The following is a 23,186-nucleotide window of genomic DNA, read 5'->3' on the forward strand; positions in this document are numbered from 1 at the left end:
TTCCTCCCACCTTGTCTGGGAAGGCCAGTGCCCACTGTATTACTTCTGGGAACAGACAAGCACCTGTTGGCCAGTGAATCAGGGGAGACAAGACTGGAAAAGAGAGCACTCCTGTGGGAGGGTCACACAGGCAGCCTGGACCCTGAGCACTCATTCCCGTAGCCTTCCCTGTTCCCTGAGAGGTAGGTAATTACCGCTGAGGGGGTCCCTGTGTTTCTATAAGTACAGACGCTCTCCTCCTTGAGGTGGTGCCCCACCTACACCTATGCAGATGGGCACAAGTTGGGGCACTGGCATTGTCCCCTCTCCAAAGCCCCATCATCAGCCAAAGTAACTAATATGCCGAAGGAAGTATGAACTCATATGCAAAAGAAATGAGACTTCTCAGGAGGACAGCTTCTACACGAGAACAACAGCAAACTGAAGGGCTTCTGCATGATGATACATAATTAGTGAGTTAGGCACAAGGTGTTCAATAAATATCAGAGATTCCCCAACGATAAGGGAGGATACAGAAGGCACGAAGTAAAACATGAAGTCATAAAGTAACCCAAATGGAAGTTCAGAGAATGCAAAATGTAAAAATGAAAAAGTCTCAGTAAATGAGTTTCACAGACAAATGGGTTTGGCTGCAGAACCAATTAGTGAGCCAGAAGGTCATGTCAAAAAAACTCTGAGGACATCAGGAAGAGACGGAGAGATGGAAAACCTAAAAGATAACTGGAGTGATATAGAATAGAGTTATTTGATCAAAGTTGATGTGAAAAGAATCCCAGAAGGAAAGAGAACAATTAGAGAGGAGAGAAAGGAAATAATTGAGAGTCTAATGACTGAAAATTGCCCAGAAAAAGGAAAAGATATAAGACCTTATACAGACAGGCTTAATAAGGTACAAAACAGGATAGATAAAGGATGGGGGTCTCAATAGGTTGTAATTAAGATTTATAGATAACAAAGATGAAAAGAAAATATTAAGACAGATTAGCTATAAAAGAATAAGAATCAGACTGATCTCAGACTTTTTGATGACAACACAGAATGCAAGAAGTCCATGAAACAATATTTTCAAAGTGTAGAAACCAGAATATTAAGCTAAACCCTCAGTTAGTATTTGAGTGTGAAATAAAGATGTTCTCAGACCTCTGAGCTCTTAAAAGCCTTACTGTACATATCTTCTTTGAAATATTCTTAAAGGAAGTATTTCAACCAGATGAAAAGTTAAGTCCAGGAAGATGGGTTGAGTTATGTGAGAAAGTATGTGGAAAACAAACAAAAAAAAGACCTTAGTAAAATTTACTATTGATGAAATAGAGAACTTACAAAAAACAAACAAACAAACAAACAAAAACAACTTATCTTAGTAAAAATCCAGAACTAAAATATAGTCTCAAAATATATACAAATATATCACCTGGGAGGCAGGATGGGGGTAGAATAAGAGGGAAGTGAGTATTTGATAAGGTGCAGCCCAGGTACATACCGTCTTCTCCTGGCTCTAATGAGAGTCCCTCAGACATCAAGTGAGCCTGGTACCACCAGCAAAGAGGTAACCTCCTAACAACAAGCACCCAGCTGGGTGCTCCCCTCCCTGGCTGGCCTGAGACTCCTCTCCTATCTCAGAGACACCCAGTGGCCTGGCCTGGGGAAATTCCTTTGCCCCTCAGGCAGTCCAGCTGGGACCAGAGCGAGCCCTTGGGCCCTTTTGGGAACAAATATATCAAACAAGCAACAAACAAACAAAACATCCCCCACCCCAAACAAATAAACTCACTGCAAAAGCTTTTAAAATTAAAATGCCATTGAAACCATAGTCCATAAAAGTAGTACAGGACCTGTGTGGTAAACCTAAACAGGGTTATTGCCTTCTAAAATAAAACATTTAAATAAGACTCAGAATCTTCCAACATAATATCCACGATATAATTGAGAATTATTCATCATAATAAAAACCAAGGAAATCACAGCTTGACTGAGAAAAAACAACCAACACCAACATAGAGATTAATCAGATGTAGGAATCATGTGTGTCTGATGGTGGAGTAATGGTGTATGGCCACCATAACATGAAGGTATTTTCAGACCCCAAAACAAAGCAGACAACTCTATAGAACATAACAGAATTTATTATAGGGTAATTTACTTATGGGAAAATTGAGTTGGAGTGGAAGAAATGACCCAGCAGTCTGCACAGATTATTCTCTGCTAACAGACCCTTGTTACAATACTCTTTTAAAATAGTGTAACTCAGGTAAAATAGTGTAACTAATGACTGACAAGACAAAGGGACAAAGAATGTAGTAGCACCAGGGGCTGTATCTTCTGTGATAGATGATTGTTTATAATCAATACTATCACCAGCTTGATATTTATCTGCATTGTCATGCCATTCCAGCTGTTACTAACAAAAATATTTATGTCTACATTTTAACAAACACCGATGCTAGAAAGCTTTGATATGCTTACTAAGGAGAACACTGAGGTTGGTCAAATGTCACAACATAAGACTTAAAAATGAAATAAAATCCAGAGATGGAGTTGGTTTTGTTCACATCTGCATCTATACAATATGACAAGAATTTTAAAGCAGCCATCATAAAATGCTTCAATAAGCAAATACAAATTCTGTTGAAACAAATGAAAAAATAGAAAATGTCAGCAAAGGTATAGAAGGTATTTTTAAAAACCAAGTGGAAATTGTAGAACTAAAAATGCAAAAACAAAAATAAAAATCTCACTAGAAAGACTCAGTAGTAGAGTGAGGATGACAGAGGATAAAATCATAAACTTGAGAACAGATCACTGGAATTTACCTAATCTAAACAAGAGAAAATATATTGAAATGAACAGAGCCTTAGAGACCAGTGGGATAATAACAAAATATCCAACACTTATATCATTGAACCCAAGGAGGAGAGTGGGTAGGACTGAAAGATTATTTGAAGAAATAATGGCTAAAAACTTCCAACTTTCGGTGAAAGATACAAACATACAGATTTGAGAAGCTTATCAAATCCCCAACAAAAAAAAATTTAAAACAATCCACACTAAAACATGAGAATACAATTTCTGAATACTTCGAAGACAGAGAAAAAACCTTGAAAGCACCCAGAGAGAAATGGTGCATTACCTGTAGGGGAACATCAACTTGAATAACAGTGGATTTCTCATCTGAAACTATGAAAGCCAGAAAGAAGTGGCACATTTTTCAAGCGATGAAAGAAGACAATTAATTTGGAATTGTATATCCAGCAAAACTATCCTTCAAGAATGAAGGGGAAATAAAGAAATTCTCAGATGAGAAAACTAAATGTATTTGTTGATGGTAGATTAAAGATTAGCTAAAGGAGTTCTTGAAACAAAGGAAATTATACAAGAAAGAATCTTGGAGTTTAAGATGAGAAGACAGAACAATGGAAAGAGCAGAAATGCAGTAGACTATCCCTTTCCTTGTGAGTTTTATAAAACGTATTTGGTGATAGAAACAAAAATTGTAACACAGGGGATACTCAAAACAATGATATTTCAAAGTGGGGAAGGTAAAGAGAGCTAAATGGAAGTAAGGTTTACACATGTACTTGAAGCAGTAAAATGTTGTTGCCAGAAGACTAATAAGTCACATACGTATATCATAATACACAGAGCAACTACTATGAAAACTATTCAAAAAGATACAATCCAAAACATTATAAATAAATTAAGATGGAATCCTAAAAAAATAGTTCCTCACAAAGGTGTCAAGTAATTTTTGACAAAGATACAAAAGTAATTCAACAGAGGAAGGATACAGTTTTTAACAAATGGTACAGGAGTGGTTGGACATCCAAAGGCAAAAAAAAATTAATCTCAACCTAAATCTCACACTTTACATAAAAATTAGATGGATCATAGACTTAAATGTAAAACATAGACTAAAAACACTTTAGGAAGAAAAATAGGAGTACGTCTAGGGCTAGCAAAGATTTCTAAGACTTGACACTAAAAGTATGATTCATTGAAAGGAACCATTGATAAATTTGACTTCATTAAAGTAAAAAAATTTTGCTCTGCAAAATACCATGTGAAGAGGGTAAAGATACGTACTGGGAGAAAATATTTGCAAACTACATATCCAACAAAGGACCAGTGTCTAGAATATATGAAAATTTCTCCAAACTAAATGGTTAAAAAAAAAAAAAAACAACTAGAAAAGAGGACAGACATGAACAGATATCTCATTGAGGAGATATACAGATGACAAATAAGCACTTGAAAAGATATTCAACATCATTATAAATGAGGGAAATGCACCCTAAAACCACAATGAGCTATCACTACACAACTACTAGAATGGCTGAAAAAATTTGTAATAGTAGCAAGTATTAGTGAGGGTGTGAAGAAACTAGGTCACTCATGCATTGCAGGTGGGAATGTAAAATGGTATCGTTGCTCGGGAAAAGAGTTTGGTAGTTTCTCACAAAACAAAATATGCAATGACCATATAACCTAGTTATTGCATTCTTGGACATTTCAAAGAATTAAAATTCAATTTCATTAACAACCTGTGCACAGATGTCCATAGCAGCTTTATTTATAATACTTCCAAACTGGGAACATCACAGATGTCCTTCACTGGGTGACTGGTTAAACAAACTGTTGTCCAAACATAGCCTGGAATACCAGGCAGCAATAAAAAGGAACAAGCAATGGGTACCTGAATCTCCAAGAAACTATGCTCAATGAAAAATCCAATCCTAAATAGTGCATACTTTATGATTCCATTTATATAACATTTTTGAAATGACAAAATTTCCAAAATGGAGAACAGTTTAGTGGTTTCCAGTGGCCAGGTGTGGGGGCAAGGGTGGATTGTAGGTGGGTGTGGTTATAAAGATGGTCCTAGGTATCCTTGAGGAGATGGAGTTGTTCTGTATCTTGAATGTGGTGGTGGATACATGAACTTACACAAGTGATAAAATTATGTAGAAACACACACACACACACACATAAATGAGAGGAAATCTGAATAGGATCAGTGGATTGTATCAATATCAGATGCCTGGTTTGTGATATTGTAGTACATTTTTTCAAAATGTTACCATTGTGGAAAACTGGGTTTTCTCTCATAATTGTATGTGAATTTAATAGAAAGAAAAAGGAAGTTAAGATAAAAGAGATAAAGACGTAAACCTCTTAAACAAGTAAAAATCTTGGTTGTAATGAATAAGAAAAGTAGCAGCAATTGCACAAAAATTACAGTAATTGTGAATACATGAGTTAAAGCTACCAATGCCAAAGATAAAATCCCAGAAAGAATTTTAATAAAATTCAGCAAATATTTTGTACCAATACAAAATATTTTGTACCAATGTACAAAATATTTCATTAAAAAAATCATGTAAAAACGTTGAAAATAAAGGTTGGTAAAACATAAGCAAGGAAAAATTGAATGAAAAGAATGTTGGACCAATAATTATAATATCAGACAAAATAGATTTTAAGGCTAAAATATCATACCAACAAAGAAGATCATCATACTGAAAAGAAGCAGTAGAAAATTTAATGATTGGAACATATGAGTCTAACATTATAATATAAAATACATAAAACAACCAATAGAACTGTGGGAGGAAATAGATAAATCAAGGATTATAGTTGGAAATTTAAGACTCATTTCAGAAACTGGTAGATGAAGCAGACAAAAACAAAGCAAATATATAAAAATGTTAATAACATAATATTCTCTAACTTTAGACTCAATGAGAACACTGATTCCTTTTGGACACATATGGAACACTTACAAAGAGCAAGCAAGTACTGGATGATAGAGGAAGTCTCAATTAGTTTTATAAAGTATGATCTCAACTGTTATGCAATAAAATTAGATATTAGTCTAAAAGCTGAAAAAAATCTCTTCTATGTAGAAATTGAAGAACTTACTACTAAATAGCACGTGTGTTAAAGAAGTAATCCTGAGGAAACACAATGAAAGCACTAAAATGTAAAATTTGTGGGACAATTCTGGAAATAAATAAATCTGGTTTCATTATAGAAAAATATTAAAAATTGGTAAGTTTGATGGTAGGTACACAAAATGGGTAAGTTGAATTATTTTCCATATTTTTCTGTATATTTAAAATATTTAATAATTTAAAAACTTAAACATAACTTATAATAAATAAACAAAAATATTAGACATGATTAAAATGTTACTCAGACAAAAATTTAGAGCTTTAAATACATGTATTAGAAAATTAAAATAGCAAGAGAAGAAAATAAATGAGTTAACAGAAGAAACTAATAAAAAGGTAATAAATCTGAAGTAATGAGAAAAAAAGGAAGCCTAAAGATAAGATCAGAAATGAAGGAAACAAAGGGAAAAAATGAATATCAAAGATTAACAAAGCAAATCTTTGAAAAGATTAATAAGTTAGCAAACTTCTGATAAGACTGAACAAGATAAGTCAGAAAAGGGGTAAATAAATAAAATAGACTGCAATAGAAATCATTATTGCTGTTTTTTTGTTTTACATCAAAACTCAGTATATAAAGGAGAAATATCTATGGACACAGGTGATTTAAGAATTTTTTACATTATGAACAAACATTACAATATGTATGTAGCTCACGAGATAATGGACTGATTTCTATAAAGGATATAAAATGTTAAATTGGACATAAGAAGAAATAGAAAATGGAATAGTCTATAAAAATTAAAGATATTGAAGTAGCAATAAAATGTTTCCTTCAACAAAAGCCTTAGGGAAAGGATGGGGAACCCACGAAAGGAATAAACAGGCAATGGATTTGACGAGAGAAGGTGCAGGCAGAAGAGCGTATGAGTGGCTGTGCCTCAATCCTAGTGGAAAACAGACAGTGAAGGGTGGGCTGCGAGGAGGAAGCTGGGGATAGCAGTCCAGTGTTCCTGTGTCTTCTCGTGCGTACCAGACCCTACTCACTAGAATTTATCTGAAACCCCAGATTCAATACCTGCAGGGCTTTCACTGCTATTCACGGACGGTGCAAAGTGGCTAAAAATGTGAATCACCTGATGTGCATGTTCCCAGCTGAAGTGGAACGAGGCAGCGCTTTGCCTCTTTGTTTCAGCCCTCATCCTGTACATAAGTGTCCTTTCTGCTGTCTAGTTAGTGCCATGGTTTTCACATTTTTGTGTGCATTGTTTTGGGGTGATTTCACTGTTTAAAATGGCCCCCAAGTGTAGCTGCAGTGCTGTCTGGGTCTCCTAAGTGCCAGGAGCCTGCAATGCACCTTGTGGAGAAAACGCGTGTGTTAGAGACGCTTCGTTCAGGCCTGGGTTATATATAGTGTTAACTTAGACACAAGAAGAAATAGGAAATGGAGTAGACTATAAAAATTAAAGATACTGAAGTGGCCATGGGCTCAGTGTTAATGAACTGACAATATATATTAAATAAGGTTTCTTTAAACAGAAACACACATAAAACAAGGCTATTGATTGATTGGTTGATGAAAATGTTGTGACCAGAGCCTCGCGAGAACCCTGGATTCCCCTGAGACCACTTGTTCAGTATTCACTAGTTTGTGTTCACGGTGACTTTACAGAAGAGAACTGCTGTGAAGAATGAGAATTGACTGTACATGCATTTCATCGAGTACATACCTAGGAGTCGCATTGCTGGGTCCTATGATTGACATATTTTTGACATTAGTCCATTGTGAAGAGATTTCAGAGACATTCCTGTACACTCCCACCAGTGGTGTATGTGAGCACAAATAGCGTCATATCTTTTCCAACACGTGGTATTGTTAGGCTTTTACATTTTCGCCGTCCTATTGATGTGCAGTCCAGCACGCTGGGTTTTAATGTGCTTTTCCCGGATGACTGATGGTGTTGAGCGTCTTTTCATAAGTTACCTATTGGCCATTTGGACGCCCTCTTTTGTAAATTGTCTGTTCAAGTCTTTGCCCTTTTTAAAAACTGGGTTGTCTGTCTCTTTTTTTTTTTTAATTTATTGGGGTGACAATTGTTAGTAAAATTACATAGATTTCAGGTGTACAATTCTGTATTACATCATCTATAAATCCCATTGTGTGTTCATCACCCAGAGTTTGTTCTGTTTATATTCTGGAATCAGACCTTTGTTGGTTACATGGATTACAAATAATTTCTCCCACTTTGTGGCTTACCATTCCATTCTCTCAATGGTGTTTTTTGATGAATATCAGTTGTTAATATTAATGAAGCCAAATTTATCATTTGTTTTCTTTATAGTTTAGTACTTTTTATATCCTGTTGAAGGACCTTTGCTTACTACAAAGTCATAAAGATGTTATCCTATATTATCTTCTAGATGTTTTCCTGTTTTGTCTTTCACATTTTGATCTACGATCCACTTGAAGTTGATGTTTGTAGGGTGTGAGCCAGTATTCGTGATTTGATTGTTTTTTCTTACAGTGATATCCAATTGGCACAGTACATGACTGCCACTTCCCCACTCTAGTTTATCTCTAATAATGCCTTTGTAACATATGATTCCCATCTTTTTATTTGCAACCTGTTTGCATCTTTGCATTTAATGTATGTCTCTTGTAAGCAACATATAATTGGATTTTGATGTTTTTGTTCTAGTCTAAAATCTTTGCCTTTTAAATACAGTATTTATCTATTTAATATTTAATGTCAGTCTTAATATATTTGGGGATAAATATTTCAATTTTACCATTTTCCCCATCTGTACCATGTTATTCCTGTCTTCTTTCCTTAAAGCAATATTTAAGTATTCTTAATTTTTAAAGTGTTCTCCCATATTAGTTTTTCAGTTTTATATTCTTTTAACTTCTGTTTTTTTGACTAGCATAAAGGTTTCAGTATGAATCCTTGACTTTGTAAAGTCTAATCTAAATAAGCACTTTTACTACTTTCTGGACCTGTGACTGTCTTCTTTTCATTTCTTCCTTCCATTTGTGCTGGTTGTCATGTATTTTAATTCTCTCTATATTTTAGACTACAAAAGATATTACGATTGCTGTTTCTTTTTAAACATCAATATTCACTTAGATTTACCCACATATTTACTCTTCCCATTGTTTTTCATTCCTTTATGCTTGTGCTACTGCCAGCTGGGATCATTTCCTCTGTTATGGATGTGCTGCCAAGGAATTCTTTTAGTTTCTATTTATCTGAAAATATCTTTATTTTATTTTTACTTTGGAAGGAAATTGAAAATGATTGTATAATTTATAGATTGACAGTGATTTTCTTTCAGCGTTTTTAAGATGTTTTATTGTCTCCTGGCTTCCACCATTTCTGTCACCCATATTATTGTTCCTTTGAAGTAAATGTCTTTTTTCCTCTGGTTGCTTTTAAAAGTTTTTTCTGTGATGTTCAGCAGTTTCACTATGATGAACATAGGTGTGTTTTTATTCTTTGAGATTTCCTATTTTGAGATTATAGTGCTCCCTGAATGCGTGGTTTGATTTCCCTTGTTAATATTTGAAAATTCTTAGCTAATATCTCTTCTAATACTGCTTTTGTCTCATTCTTTCTTTTTTCTTCTGAATTCATAATTTATAGACACAGGCTTTAAAATAATGATGATTAATATTTCCAAGACGATAGAGAATATGATGGACAATTTCAGCAGAGAACTGAAATATGTAAAAGAAAATCAAATAAAAATTATAGAATAAAGTAAAATTTAGAATACAATTGGTAAATTGAACAGCAGGTTAGATACAATAGAGGGAAGAATTATTAAATGGAAGATAGGTGTATAGAAAATATCCAGCCTGAAGTTGAATAGATGGATGAAAAATACATATTTCCATTTAAAATCACAGATTTTTGGCTTGCCATTAAGAAAACTCAAAATTTTGTGAACATTGAGTCTACCTTACTCATAGTGTTAGTTGGCCTGAGCTGAAGACAGGCTCCCCGTAAAGGGATATGTCTTTCTGAGTAACGAGTCCATGCCTCTCTATTGCTTTCTGCCACTGAGGCCAAATACCTGTTCTTACGGTTTATATCACCCCTGCCCTGCTTCACTCATTTACATTACTCAGGGTCATAGGGGGAGGCACAGTCTAAGCAGATGGAGGCACATGAAAAAGTACTTAGCCAGGGCAAGTTAGGCATGGCTGGGGATTCAGAGAAAGTCAGCAGGGCTGGAGCACAGACCTGAGCAGGGATTGCTTTGTGTCGGGCCCCTGAGTCTGGGAAAACACAGATCTTGGGTGTCTTTGCAGACCAAGCAGCTAAGAAGGACCAATACTTCCCTTACTGCTACTTGGTGGTATACAAATTCGGCCCCTCTGAATCTTCTGGTCTTCATAATCCATCACTATGTGAAATGAAGTCGACAACTCTAAGGTGACTAGCAAACGTCAAGCCAGGTAGGCACGCTGTTGACTTGGTGTGGTGAAACCTCGCTGAATTGATTTTTATGCCTTTGTTTCCCCTCTATCTTAGCTGCAAGTGTCCATTGCTTGGGAAAGTGTGGGAAGCTGACTTGGAAGCTTGTCGGTTGCTTATCCAGAGCCTGCAGCTCCAGGAGGCGAGGGGCAGCTGGTCTGCAGAAGAGGAGAGGCAGACGGATGACTTAGGGGAAGCTGCTTGCACGGTCTCTCCAGTCATCTCCCCCTGGCCCCACGCTGAAGACGAGAGGAAGACCCCTCTGCAGGCCTTTGAAGAGTGGAAGGCTCATCTGGATCCCGCTCCTCACGGCACTGGCAGTGAGCAGGTGAGGGCTGTCCATCCCGTAGCCTCAGCAGGGCCACCCTCCCAGTGACAGCAGACAATACTGGGAGGGCTTCCCACTCACCCATATAAACTTTTAAAAGTTTTCATAGCTCTTGAATGTGATTATAAAATCATGTAGAATTTTTGTAGAAGTTTAAAATATAGAAGGGCAAAATGAAAACCTTTTGGCATATTTAGTTCTATTTTTATTCTAATGTAATGGCTACAGTTAGATTATACAGTCTAATATATAATTACTATATATAGCATACAAGGTCAGACAATTAAGTTTGTGAATTCATCCTAGAAAAAGTGCTACATACCTCATTGCTGAATATCACTACGGTCACCCTTGAAGTACTCCCCTTGGGAAGCTGTGCACTGATGCCAGCGCCTAGTCCACCCTTCAAAGCAATTCTGGAACTCTTTTTCTGGAATGGCCATCAGAGCTGTCCTCGTATTACCCTTGATGTCCTGAATGTCATCAAAATGTCTTCCTTTCAATATTTCCTTTATCTTCGGGTAAAGAAAGAAGTCATTGGGGGCCAGATCAGGTGAGTAGGGAGGGTGTTCCAATACAGTTAGTTGTTTACTGGCTAAAAACTCCCTCACAGACAGTGCCCTGTGAGCTGGTGCATTGTCGTGATGCAAGAGTCATGAATTGTTGGTGAAAAGTTCAGGTCGTCTAACTTTTTCACGCTGCCTTTTCAGCACTTCCAAATAGTAAACTTGGTTAACTGTTTGTCCAGTTGGTACAAATTCATAATGAATAATCCCTCTGGTATCAAGAAAGTTAGCAACATTGTTGCAACAAGTTCGCGAACTTAATTGTCATACCTCGTATGTTATAGCTACTGTATGTACTATATATGTCATATATTTCTATATTTAGAATCTATTTTTCATACCATTTATTAGAATCTAAATTTCAAATATACGTATATATCCCATTAATTGTTTTTGGCAAAACAAGATTATAATGAATGTTTTTCATCTGCTCTTTTCATCAACCTCCCCCAATAGTTACTTGACTTATGAAATATATATATGTATAATTAAAATGTGGATTTATTTAACACTTTACCCCAAGGCTACCCTAGATTAACAGAGAAAACCTCCCCTCCCCTTCGCTTCCCTCTCCCCTTTTCCCCTGCCCTTCTTTTCTCTCCCCTCCACTCCCCTCCTCTCCCGTCTTCCCTTCTTCTCCCTTCCCCTTTCCTCGTCTCCCTGGTCATCTCTCCCCTCCCTCCCACACCTGTCACTCACTTTCCCCTCTAACCCTAACACTATTCCTTTTAATGAAAGGGCTCTAGGAATTCTTTTTCCAATTTCAGTGCCATGGCAGGAGGCCTTGGAGCTCTTTTTTCTGGCCGGGTTCCCAGGTGTTCTGAATATTGAAAGGAAACAAAAGTGTGGTAAAGCTGGAGGAACGTGTCACTTCACGTTTATGTCTCACATTTGACGTTAGATGTGCCCACTCTCTGGGTCTTTGCCATAACTCATGTGGGGAGAATGCCCCACACACGGCCCCCACCTGGGCCAGCCTCTGTGGCCTGTCTGCAGGGCCATGTCTTTACAGAGCAGTCACTTGATGACAACGTATGTTCACTGTCACTGCCTCTGGATTGCTTGGAAAATTGATGTATTTGAATTGAATAACCTTGTGAGAAAGCAGGCTGTTGTCACACTCTAGGGTCCCACCGGCCGCATCGTATTAGGCTCTGAATTGAGCCACAGATGATCTTAGCCCCTTTGTTGGTCAAGGCTTTGCAGGTGCAGCCTCCCCGAAAGCCTGGCTTCTGGTGCCCTTGGTAGAGTTGCTGAAACCCTGCTTCCTGTGGTAGCTAGCCAGCTGGAAAGACTATTCTGGTGTGGAGGGAAGTGCTCTGTAGGCAAGTGGATGAACCCTGGGTGGGAGAAACTATGAGCCCTGGGGCTAAGGCTTCCAAGGTGGGCCTGGCTCTCTAGAGTGGGAGCGGGAGCTCAGTGCCAGGGCCAGCAGGAGCCAAGCCAGATATGGGGTGGGGTCCGCTGGGATGTTGCCCCCTCTGGAGGTCAGGACTGGTTTAGCAGTTGTGACCCTGTGGAAGGAGTCTCCTTCCTCCCTACCTCTCTCCCTCCCTCCCAACCTTCCTTCCATTCTTCCTCCCTTGCTCTCTCCCATCTCTCTCTCTCTCTCTCTTTCCTTCCTTCCACCCTTCCTCCCACCCTTCTTTTCTCCCTCCCTCTGTTCTTTCTTTCCTTCCTTCCTCCCTCCCTCCCTCCCTCCCTCCCTCCCTCCCTCCCTCCCAACCTTCCTTTCTCCCTTCCTCCCTCCCTTCCTTCCTTCCTTCCTTCCTTCCTTCCTTCCTTCCTTCCTTCCTTCCTTCCTTCCTCTCTCTCATCCTTCCTTCCCCATGTGTCCCTCCAGGCTCTCTGGTGGATGACTTTCCCGGTTATAGGAGGATTATTCTTCCTGCATGAGATTTTACACCTGCCAGTTTGGCTATAGGAAAACAGAGCTAAGTTTGCCTGAACGCAGGAAATTCAGAGTCAAGGAGAATCAAGACTGGCGCCTTGTTGTAGAGTGACACTTGAGGTTCCCGGTGAGGAGGAGGCCCCAGCATCTGCTTCTCTGAGCCCCCCTGAGCTCCACTCACCCTCTGAAATAGTGAGGACTTCCTGTAGTTTTTGTTGCTTTTTGGGGGGTAGGGAGGCAGAGAGAACTTGAAAGTTTTTGCTACCTTTCAGTGCCATCTTCCTATCCTCGCCATGCCTGGGCCCAGTGCTGTCCCCACATTGCTTCTCGGGGTTTACACTCCCCTTGGAGGGTGGGCGTCCTTTGATGTGAGTGGCAGGAGTGTTAAGGTGGTAGATGTTTTCTGGAAATGGCAAAATTATGGGATGGAAAACAAATCAGTTGTTGCCAGGCATTGGGGTTGGGAGAAGGGCTGCTTCACAGACAGCAATGAAGGAATTTTGGGGTTTGTGTATGATGGAGCTGCTCTGTATCTTGACTGTGGTGGTAGTTACATGACTGTATGCGTATGTCTAAACTATAACTTTACACCAAAAAGAGTGAAATTTACTGTACGTAACTTCAAAAGTGACTAAAATCATTAAAATAACATCCACCTATTTAAAAGCAAGACTGGAGATATTTGAATCAGTTACACTTGGCTCAGGGCTGTCAGTAGACAGTAAAAAACGATGAAAGGAGCCTGAGGCTTCCAGGCCAAAAGCAGACTGTATTTCCTTACCTGCTAAAAAATATCCGAAACGAGAACTGAGGAGAAGGAAAACTATCTCCTGAGGTTGTTGTGAAGATTTAGGTAAAATAATGTATCTACAAGTGACTCAGCATACAGGCTTAAAAACGTTTTTTGTGTGTGCCTAGCACTCCTTCTGGCAGCCACAATACTACCTCTAAGAGATTTTTAAGATAATATATCTTGCTTCCAGGATCAAGAAGCAGAGTCAGCAATGAATCATGGGAGACATCTAAGAAAATTAAGGTTTGATAAAGGAAACACCTTGTTTGTGTTTGGATGGAGGATTTTAGCCCACGGAAGGCACAGAGAGACCACCACCCAGGGTCTGGTTGGGAAGGTGACCTTGTTTTCCTGCCCGGCTTTGGCAGGTAGCTGATGAAGTCCAGGTACTTGCAGGGAAAGTGTCTATTTGCTTTGCAGCTCTGAGTTGGTTTAGCTTTGGAACACCCCGCTGGGTCTGGCCATCCCACGCTGGCGTCTCTATGGAAGCATAATGCCCCAAGGCAGTCAATTTCTTTTTAACCCAAATCTCCCATGAAAAATCACTCACTTCTTATGGAGTTCCGCAGGGAGATGGATTGCCAAAGCCTTCAGTGTGCTTATCGGGCCCACGTGGTTTCGCCCATTTTGCCTGTGCTGTGTTCGAAATGCTTTGTCACTGATCAAAGCTTTCCCTGTGATCGCACCTTTTCCTCATTTTACAGTGGGGCCCACAGTCATTTGCCTTGGGCTTGGTTGTGTTGCAGGTCAGCCACCGGACCAAGGGCCAGGAGTAGTGTGCGCCCCACGGCTGGGAGAGCCCCGGGCTTTGTCAGTTTCCTTGCAGCTCTCCTTCGAGCCTTTCCGTGGGCTCTGGAAGCAATCAGCCCTGGTTTAGAGACATTACAGAAATTGCATGGGAGCCAGACGGGAGCTGGGGACGCAGTGAGCCAGCTTCCTCCACTATGAGGTTGCTGTTTCTTTTTTCTTTTAAGATTGTGGACAATGGCATTTATTCAGTATTCATGTGGTCAAGAGAATATAGTATTAATATTTGAACTCTGAAGACATGAAACAAATCAGAGTTTAGTTTTGCACCAACATCATGATTTTTAAATTGAGTAAATAGTAGTGAGTTGTGACAAAAAGGAGTAGAGGTAAAAGTAAGTAGGTTTACACCGAAGAGAACATTTTTCAGGAAAGAGGCATGTGAAAGCTAGAGGCTAATGTTTTGGTTTGGGAACAATTTGTCTATACGGATGTGCAAACGTACATTTGTTAGCAGTCTTTTTTCTTGTTTATTAGTTTCAGGTGTACAAAAAAGTGTAACTGTCAGACAAATTGGTAGTCACAATATAGCCAACGAGGATATGAAAAACAGTTTGGGGAATATAACCAATAATGCTATAAAGATTTTGTAGGGGTTAGATGGACACTTGTCTCATTAGGGAGACCACTTCAGGGACAGTGTAGATGCCTGACCACTGCCTTGCACACCTGAAGCTGAAGCTGAATAACATGGAGTGTCAACTATAATTATTATGGTCACAGGGTGTGGAGTACAGCATAGGAAATAGAGCCAGTAGAATTGCAACAGCTGTATGATGTCAGAGGTTGCTCTCTCCTGTTCGTGTTCTGGCCACAATACTTGCAGAATTCTTTCTTTCCTGTCTGCAGCCTGTCCTGCTGGGCTGCTTTCTGTTTTAACTACGAAGCCGGCTCCTCTCCCGCCAGTTCCTGGACAGCAGCACTCTGCCCGACTTCTCGCCCCAGCTGCTTCCTTTCTGAGCCAGTAGCTGCCACCAAAAAGGCTAAAAGAGGCCCCTGAAGGGCCAGCCGCTTTGAGCCGTCGCATGTAGTGTGTGGCCAGCGTGTGAAGACCCCTGTGATGAAAAGAAGTGGCAGCAGGACACCAGGCAGGGTGCTTGCTTTGTTCTGTCACATAGGTCTCCACAGATTGTCGCAGACATCTCCCAATTCCGTTTTATTCAATTTCATGTGAAAAGAAAGGTGGAAAAAAGGCATCTGTGGTGAAGACCTGTGTCCTCACTGTCTTACACTGATTTCTAATTCTAGAAACACCTATGCTGGTCATAAGGCAGGTGCAGACGTGATTCTTTTTCTTCTCTGTCACTTCCTGGCTCACCTGAGCTCTCAAAGGGCCAGTCGCCTCACCAGTGAAATGGGGTAAAAGAAAAAGAGCAGGTCCTGAAACTATGCCTTCTTGCTAGGTTTTCCCACCTGGAGTTTGTGAGACAACGCAGGAAATGCCTACTTACCTGTCAGCTGCTTTCATCTGGTGCTATTGAAGAGAAAGCCCTGAGCTGGGGCATGAAGAGCTGGCCTCTGTCTTCGCAACAGTTTAGGGTTCTGGATCGATCGCAAACCCAGCGGTCTGACCCAGGAGTAGAGCAGTGGCGGCCGTCAGGGTGCACTCGGGCTCGGTAATTGGTTGATTAATTAAAAAGCCAGGGACTCATAAAAAATGATACATGTGCATTTGAAGCTTTTTAAACTGAAAACACATATTTATTAATTAATCATTCGCTAGAGTCCCAAGGCTTTCTGTTTGCATAGGTCAGCTGACACTTTTCCCAGGGCCCTCTGCGTATACCTCGGCCATAACGCCATGTCCAGGTTCTAACTGCGTTCTTTAAAGTGGGCTGGAAACGTAAAGGGCACTGGCAAAGCTATCCTCTTTTTCTTCCTCTCTCTCTTAAATATTGAGTTTTTCCAAGGTTTTCAACTGTTTTTTCCATATGTTTTCAACATATGGAAAGAACTCTCTTTTCACACTAATATTTCACTGCTTTACATTTATTTAAATTATGTCACTAGAATTTTAAGTAAAACTGGCATAAGTAGGTTTAGGAACTCACACAACTCATCCCATAAGAACAAAAGTGCTTACCAGGCTCTGCCCTGGCCTTGACTTGGCCTTGGTCCCTGAGTTTGAGAGGGAGAAGAGTCACAGGACAACCTGGAGGTGACAAAGGAGGGGCATCTCCTGTCCTCAGCTGGCTCCTGCTGGTTCTCTCAGTTAATTAATGTCATCTTGTCAGTCTCCCTCACCTGCCCAAGGAAAGGAAGTGAGCTCCTCTGACCTGCCTGCTTCCCCTGCTTTTGGAATATTCTGGAACGACTTTCTGGGCTCTCAGGATTTACCTGTGGCAGTTCTTAAACTAATTAGAAATAGTTTTGAGGAAAGCAACCTTGGGCTCTGGGGGACGCCTTCATCTTGGCACTTTATTGTCATTCACTGCATACTGAGGGGTGGACAGAGCATGGCCACCACCTGGATGGCCACTGCCTCGATGGCCACCGCCTGGATGCGAGCTCTGATTCCTGGCGCTTGTGGCAGAGGAGGCTTATCTAGCGCATGCACAGTGGTTTCCTTTACGCAGCTGAGAGATTTTTAACGCAGGGTTTCACACTTCTGGAAAATGAACTGACACTGCCTCCTTGCCCTACCTAGGCTGCATCTGATCTCCTCGCTTCTTGGGGGCCAGGGTAGTTAAGTGAGGACCTTCCTGTCCCCCACCAGCTGGTTGTCAGAACTTCCTGCCCGTGTTGGCTGAGGCAGGGGGCCTGGGCTGGGGATCTGTGAAACTCCTGCATGGAGTGTAAAGCAGGCTCTGCCCGCCGAGGGCTGCATCCAGGATCGGGTATTTAAAAACAGCAATTCTGGTAGTCTCATAGTTTACAAAAAACATTTAGAAATTCAAAATCCTTTTAAATCTAAAATGAGCAGAGATGAAAGTTGGCATTTGATTATTTTCTCATAGTTCCTTTTTACTCTGCATAGTTCAGTGTTTCTCAGCAGCAGCCAGCTTACAAAGTACGTTCCCCTTAAATGGAACCCCCATCTGCATTCTGTTTTCATTTCCTTATACGAAAGGGTCTTACCGGTTGATGTCACTCTCCCCAGACTCTGAACCCTTGTGTTAAACAGAGATTATTTAGTTACACTAATAGCTGATGCTATGAATATCATTTACAAATAGATCTTTCCTCAGAAGGTTCTAACAGAGTTTGGCCTCATTCAGCTCTGATATTCATTCAAATGAAGTGTGCTAAAAGGAAAACAGACCAAATTCTCTTGAATAATCATGTAATATAAAATATAGCTGGAAACCACAGGCCAATCAACATATGAATTATCAGGCAGTTTCTTCTTTTATCAGTTTTTTTTTTTTTTTTTTTTTTTTTGTTCTGTTCATTGGCTCTATTTAGAACTTGTCAGAACCCCTGTGACAAGTATGCAGATACTGGAAGACAATTCATGGCTCGCTCTGACCTAAAGATATATAAATAGTTCACATGCTTTCCTTACCACTTATGACATCTGGATGCTTTTAAAAGAAATACCACTTACTGAGGATGTAGCCCTGTAATTTGGATGAATACTTGTATTATATGGAGTAATAATGATGTACCTTTAGTGTCTTAATTTGTGCATCTGCTTTTGGCATTACACAATGACTGCAGAATTCAGTGTTTACGTGAAAAGATGAATACTTATAAAATCTATTTCAAATAGATGTGAAAGATATTCTTTGTGGTATGGACAAGGGTTTATCTAAGGTAAATATTCTTTATGTGGATAATAAAAAAACAAAAAGAAAAGAAAACCATTCCTGGAATGTATTTGCCAAGCAAATACTTTGGAAAACAGCCCAAAGGAACATATTTAAGGCTGTGATTTTAATACCAAGCTAAGTAAATGCTTTAATGCATCAGCTAAGCTCACGGATGGTGGTAATCACATCTGGTTTACCTCAAGCTATAGGAGAGGGAAGGAAACTTAACAACAGAACAAACATCATGGGGCTCAAGTCTCATTTTTGGCTTCTAGGTCCTACAGGGATGTGTGCAGTGCAGGGTTTAAATTTTTCTTTTATTTTTTTTATTTTTTATTGGGGAACAGTGTGTTTCTCCAGGGCCCATCAGCTCCAAGTCGTTGTCCTTCAATCTAGTTGCGGAGGGTGCAGCTCACTGGCCCATGTGGGAATCGAACAGGGAACCCTGTTTTCAGAGCTCGCGCTCTAACTATCTGAGCCATCCGGCCACCCTAAATTTTTCTTTTTAAACTTAAATACTGCTATGGCTCAGTAATCAATAAATGCAGATAGCTTGACAACCACAAGGGAAGACTGCTCTTTCACCTGTCCGTTCTTTGTTTTGTAGCCTGTGACTTTCACAGGCCACATTAAATATTTTTCTGGATAGGCAGCTATTGCTGATGCCTTATCACATGGCCAAGGACAGAGGGATGCGACCAAGAAAACTCAGAGGAGGACATCCGAGATGGGGCTCCTGCCCCCGCCCTCCTCCCGGCACCCCCAGTCCCTGGCAAGGGTGCATGGCACCCGGCACAGTGCATTTCCATGTGAAGAGCAGACATAACAGGTGCTGGTTGATTCTCTCACATTAGTTTTTAAATCATGCCAACACTTCCTCAGGAAGTTTTTCTTGTGTTACTACCTGATACCATTTCAGACATCAGACTGCCTCTTTTTTTAGAACTACTTTTGATAGCATTTTAAAAAACCAACTATTTAAACATTCTTGATCGCAAGCTATAGGCAGTACCTGCCTAACGAGCAATTTAACCTAAACAGTTTCCTATTCCAAATGCATTTTCTATTCAGAATAAAGATAATTAATATGATTTTTCTCATCACACTAGATATAGCCTGATGAGATATTGTTACCAGACACTTGCTCTGATCAAAACAGTTATTTCCTACTCTCTGAATATGAGCTCTAGTTTTAAAACTTTAAATGTTGATATTTCCCAAATTCCATAAGGAAGACTTATTTATGGGAACCAATACTAAGTAAAAAGCCATTCGGGATGCCGGCCATGGAGTTTGTGACTTTTCCACCAGCGTGTGAGGTTAGGGATCTGCTCAGGCTAGCAACTAAATGCGTGTTTGGATCTGAGCATAAACTTTTATAGATAAATGTTTGTAGAAAGTCTTTTTAATGGGAAAATCCTGCCCAACAAAGGGAATCCCGTTTCTGTTTTAAATCATGAGTCTGGTGAGCAGGACAGAAATTCGACATTAGCTCTAATGCAACACAGCTGGACATTCCTGCCCAGACATTGAAGTCTACAGGTTCTGATCATGAGGTGAGTTAAGCAAATTATGTTTGAGATATCGCCAGCCGAGCTGGCGCTACTGTCATGCCGCGTGGAGGGGCAGTAGGGGAGATGCAGGGCTTTTTCTGAGGCCAACAAAAGGCATGTTTGTGTGGAAGCTGGGGCAGGCGCACTGCAGGGGAATCACCCCAGGCAAGGCCATTGGCTGCATCAAGGGACAGGGGCTATTCAGCGAGGTCTTCGCAGGGCCTCCTTGGGTAATGCCGTCTGAGATACAGGGCAGCTTCCTCGCGACCTGGTGAGAAAGAGGTCTCCATTGGTTGTTTGAACAATTATGAAGTGCCTCTTCAGAGCTACGCAGAGCATTAGTCACAGACCACAGAGGTGGCAGGACACCATGCTGCTTCCGTCTTGTGTGGAGACAGGCAGTGGGGGGACAGCTCTATCCAGTAGTCAGGTGAGGCAGGGGACAACCTCTTCCTGGAAGACATTGGATCTGCAGGGTTTTGAAGCCAGAGGGCGTTGTGCAGAGAGGGGAAAGGCCCAGGGATGCAGCTTCCTTCACTCTGACACATGTGGAAAATAGTTCCTCCCAGGGCTAAATGGTGGCATGGAGGGAGGGAAAGAAAAGCCATAATTGTAATTGCTGAAAAGACTGCCTGATGGGACAAATTACTGGAGAGTTTCCAACGACACTTTGAACAACTTGTACTTGATCAGTTCAGAACTGCAAATCCTACCAAACTCCACTGCAGCTATAGCAATACCAGCCACTGTAGTGGGTGATGCTTTAATGAGCAAGTATCAGTCATGCAGTCATGCAGCGTTTTTCCTTTTTTTCCCTTTTTTGGTCACATTTAATTTAATAATAAAAATGGAAGCAAACATTATGAATTTCATGCTGAGAAGCCCAGTGCCTGACCTGCTACGGGACACGGTTCAGAGAATGTTCACTAGGACTCTGCCAAGGCAACGGGGACGTGAGAGAGCAGGGCTCCGTGTTCTTATTCATGACGCAGAAACTCGTCTTCCCGTGGGACTCACCTTTCCTGGGCTCCCAGCCTACGTGTCAGGGACACGTGGACTAAAGAAGGTCCCAGCTCACCTTTGCGTCCCAGGTTGTCTGCTTGACATCATTGCCACCCTCCAGTCGGGTCCGTATCTGAGTCCTAGAGGGCCCCTCCCCCCACCGACATGAAGCTGAGCCCTCCAGGAAACGCAGCCGATTTTGCAGAGTCCCAAGGGAGGACGGGAAGAGTGGTGCATCTTCAGGCTCTGTGTCACCCCTTGGTAGCCTCTCACTCCCACCCTGGGCCAGTCCAACAAAAACCCCTGTCTGTGTGCCCACCGGATCCAGAGAAAAGAACTGGCCAGATGGGGGAGGCTCTTCCTGTGTGTGTAAAAGGAGGCGCTGAACTAAATGGTTCCCAAGACCCTGCCAGTCCCGGTTCTCTCTTCTTCTGGGTATTGAGATCCTCAGGGATGGCCATGTGATGTTCTTAGTAGTCCTGACTGAGGTGACCCTTTGTAAATGCTCGCATTTGATGTCCTGGGAAGCAAGGTGGTGTTAAAACAAGGGGCTCCACTTACCACACAGCTAATCTCCAGCTGGGCCCCTGCACAGTACACCTCACTTCCAGTTCACTATTTTGGCTTAAACAGAAATGCCAGTGCTTCCAAGGCTTTTACTGAACGACAGCTGTGAAAGAAGCTTCCTTTCTTTACAGACGAATGAGGGAAAAAACCTCTTTAACAGTTCCTATTTCCTTTACTTGTTTTTTCCTTTCCTCCAAGTCTTGGAGTAAGAAAACACATCAAATTAGAACTTGGAGCAGAGTAGGCAGCAGAGCCCCTGCTGTCCTGCCAGGGGGTCTCTGCCAAGTACAGAGACCTTGGCCTAAAAGAACACACTTGAGAAAGGGCTTCTGTGGGTAAGGAGTTTGGGCAGGGCTGTGGGGAGGCCTGCCTCTGCCCCACAGTGTGTGGGTGCTTGCTGGGTGACGTGACGTGGAGACTGGACTCATTTGTAGCTCGGTTCCTTTCATGTCTGGCTGGTGGCTGGGGCTCTCAGCCGCACACCCTCACGTGACCGTCCACACGCTTGTGCTTCCTCACATCCTGGAGGCTGGGGTCCAGGGCAAGTGATCTGAGAAGAGAACTTACCTGTTGTGATCTGGCTTTGGGAGTCAGGAATGTCACCTTTGTGTGTTCTGTTCGTTGAAGGATCTTCAAAGGCCCACCTCAGTTCAAGGCCGAGGAGTGATAAACTGTCTCTTGATGGGAGAGGCCAGCTTCCAGAAGGCCGCCCCTACCCTCTGCTGTACCTGGCACAACATGGAGGTGGGCGAGGAGCTTCCATCTGCCTCTCTAAGTTTAGGGTTAACAGGCAGGACCTCTGCAGCTTTGTCAGCTGCCACCCACGACTCTGGTCCCACCCAGCCCTCTGTGGACACATAGGATTCCTTTGCACAGAGCAGAATTTTTCATCAGATCAGCTGTCTCTGCTCAGTTTAGATTATAAATTGATTCTGTTCCCAGGATTTGAAATGAGAGCCTTATAGTAAAGCCATAACCCCCTCAAGTAATGCCCCCCCCTCACCCTGCATCACACTCAGGATACTCGTTCAGGACCAGAATCTGTGAGGCCAGCAGACAGTGTTTGTGCTGGAGAAATGACCCCTGAGAAGGCCCATCAGGCCTTGTACTGGTCATGAAGTTTGAGCTCTCAGAGTTTGTTTCCATAACTGCGTTATGGCTTTTTTATCTTTAAAATTGTTTTTTTAATATTCAGGTGTATTTTTTCATTATGGTTTGAATTACTGTTCTTGGCAACTTTTTAAATTATATTTTAGAGGTGTGGAAAATGCAGCAAAGTATGGAGAAGAAAATAAAAATTTGCTCTAATACTGCCCCTCAAAATAATTGTTACTATTTTAACACTTCGCCTATTTGAGTATTTCCTCATCATTAAATATTCTTGTATTAAAAATGGTTTTAATGGCTAAATACAAATTGATATACCAGAACGTATTTTAACCATCCCCTTTGTTGTACATTTATTTATTCTTTCCCATACTTTTAATACAATTACTTTTACATTATTAAAAAGTATTTTTATTTAGTGCATATGATAAACATTTTTTTCATACTTAAA

At 40.9% G+C, this 23,186-nt stretch overlaps 1 protein-coding gene across 3 annotated transcripts in view; it reads left to right on the forward strand.

Moving 5' to 3' along the window:
• Positions 1 to 23,186, forward strand: part of DISC1 (DISC1 scaffold protein) — a 309,809-nt gene that overhangs the window by 271,918 nt on the left and 14,705 nt on the right. For all 3 annotated transcript variants that reach the window (XR_012490698.2, XM_074316477.2, XM_074316478.2), the window contains exon 11: positions 10,427 to 10,697. Coding sequence is in view for 2 of the 3 variants with exons in the window: in XM_074316477.2 (XP_074172578.1) it covers positions 10,427 to 10,697 (271 nt within the window). In the remaining variant the exon portion in view is untranslated. The remainder of the gene's footprint in view (positions 1 to 10,426; positions 10,698 to 23,186) is intronic.

The sequence above is a fragment of the Rhinolophus sinicus genome, chromosome 6 (genome assembly GCF_057876585.1).
Source record: "Rhinolophus sinicus isolate RSI-liver-muscle chromosome 6, RSI-T2T, whole genome shotgun sequence".
NCBI classification, from domain to species: domain Eukaryota; kingdom Metazoa; phylum Chordata; class Mammalia; order Chiroptera; family Rhinolophidae; genus Rhinolophus; species Rhinolophus sinicus.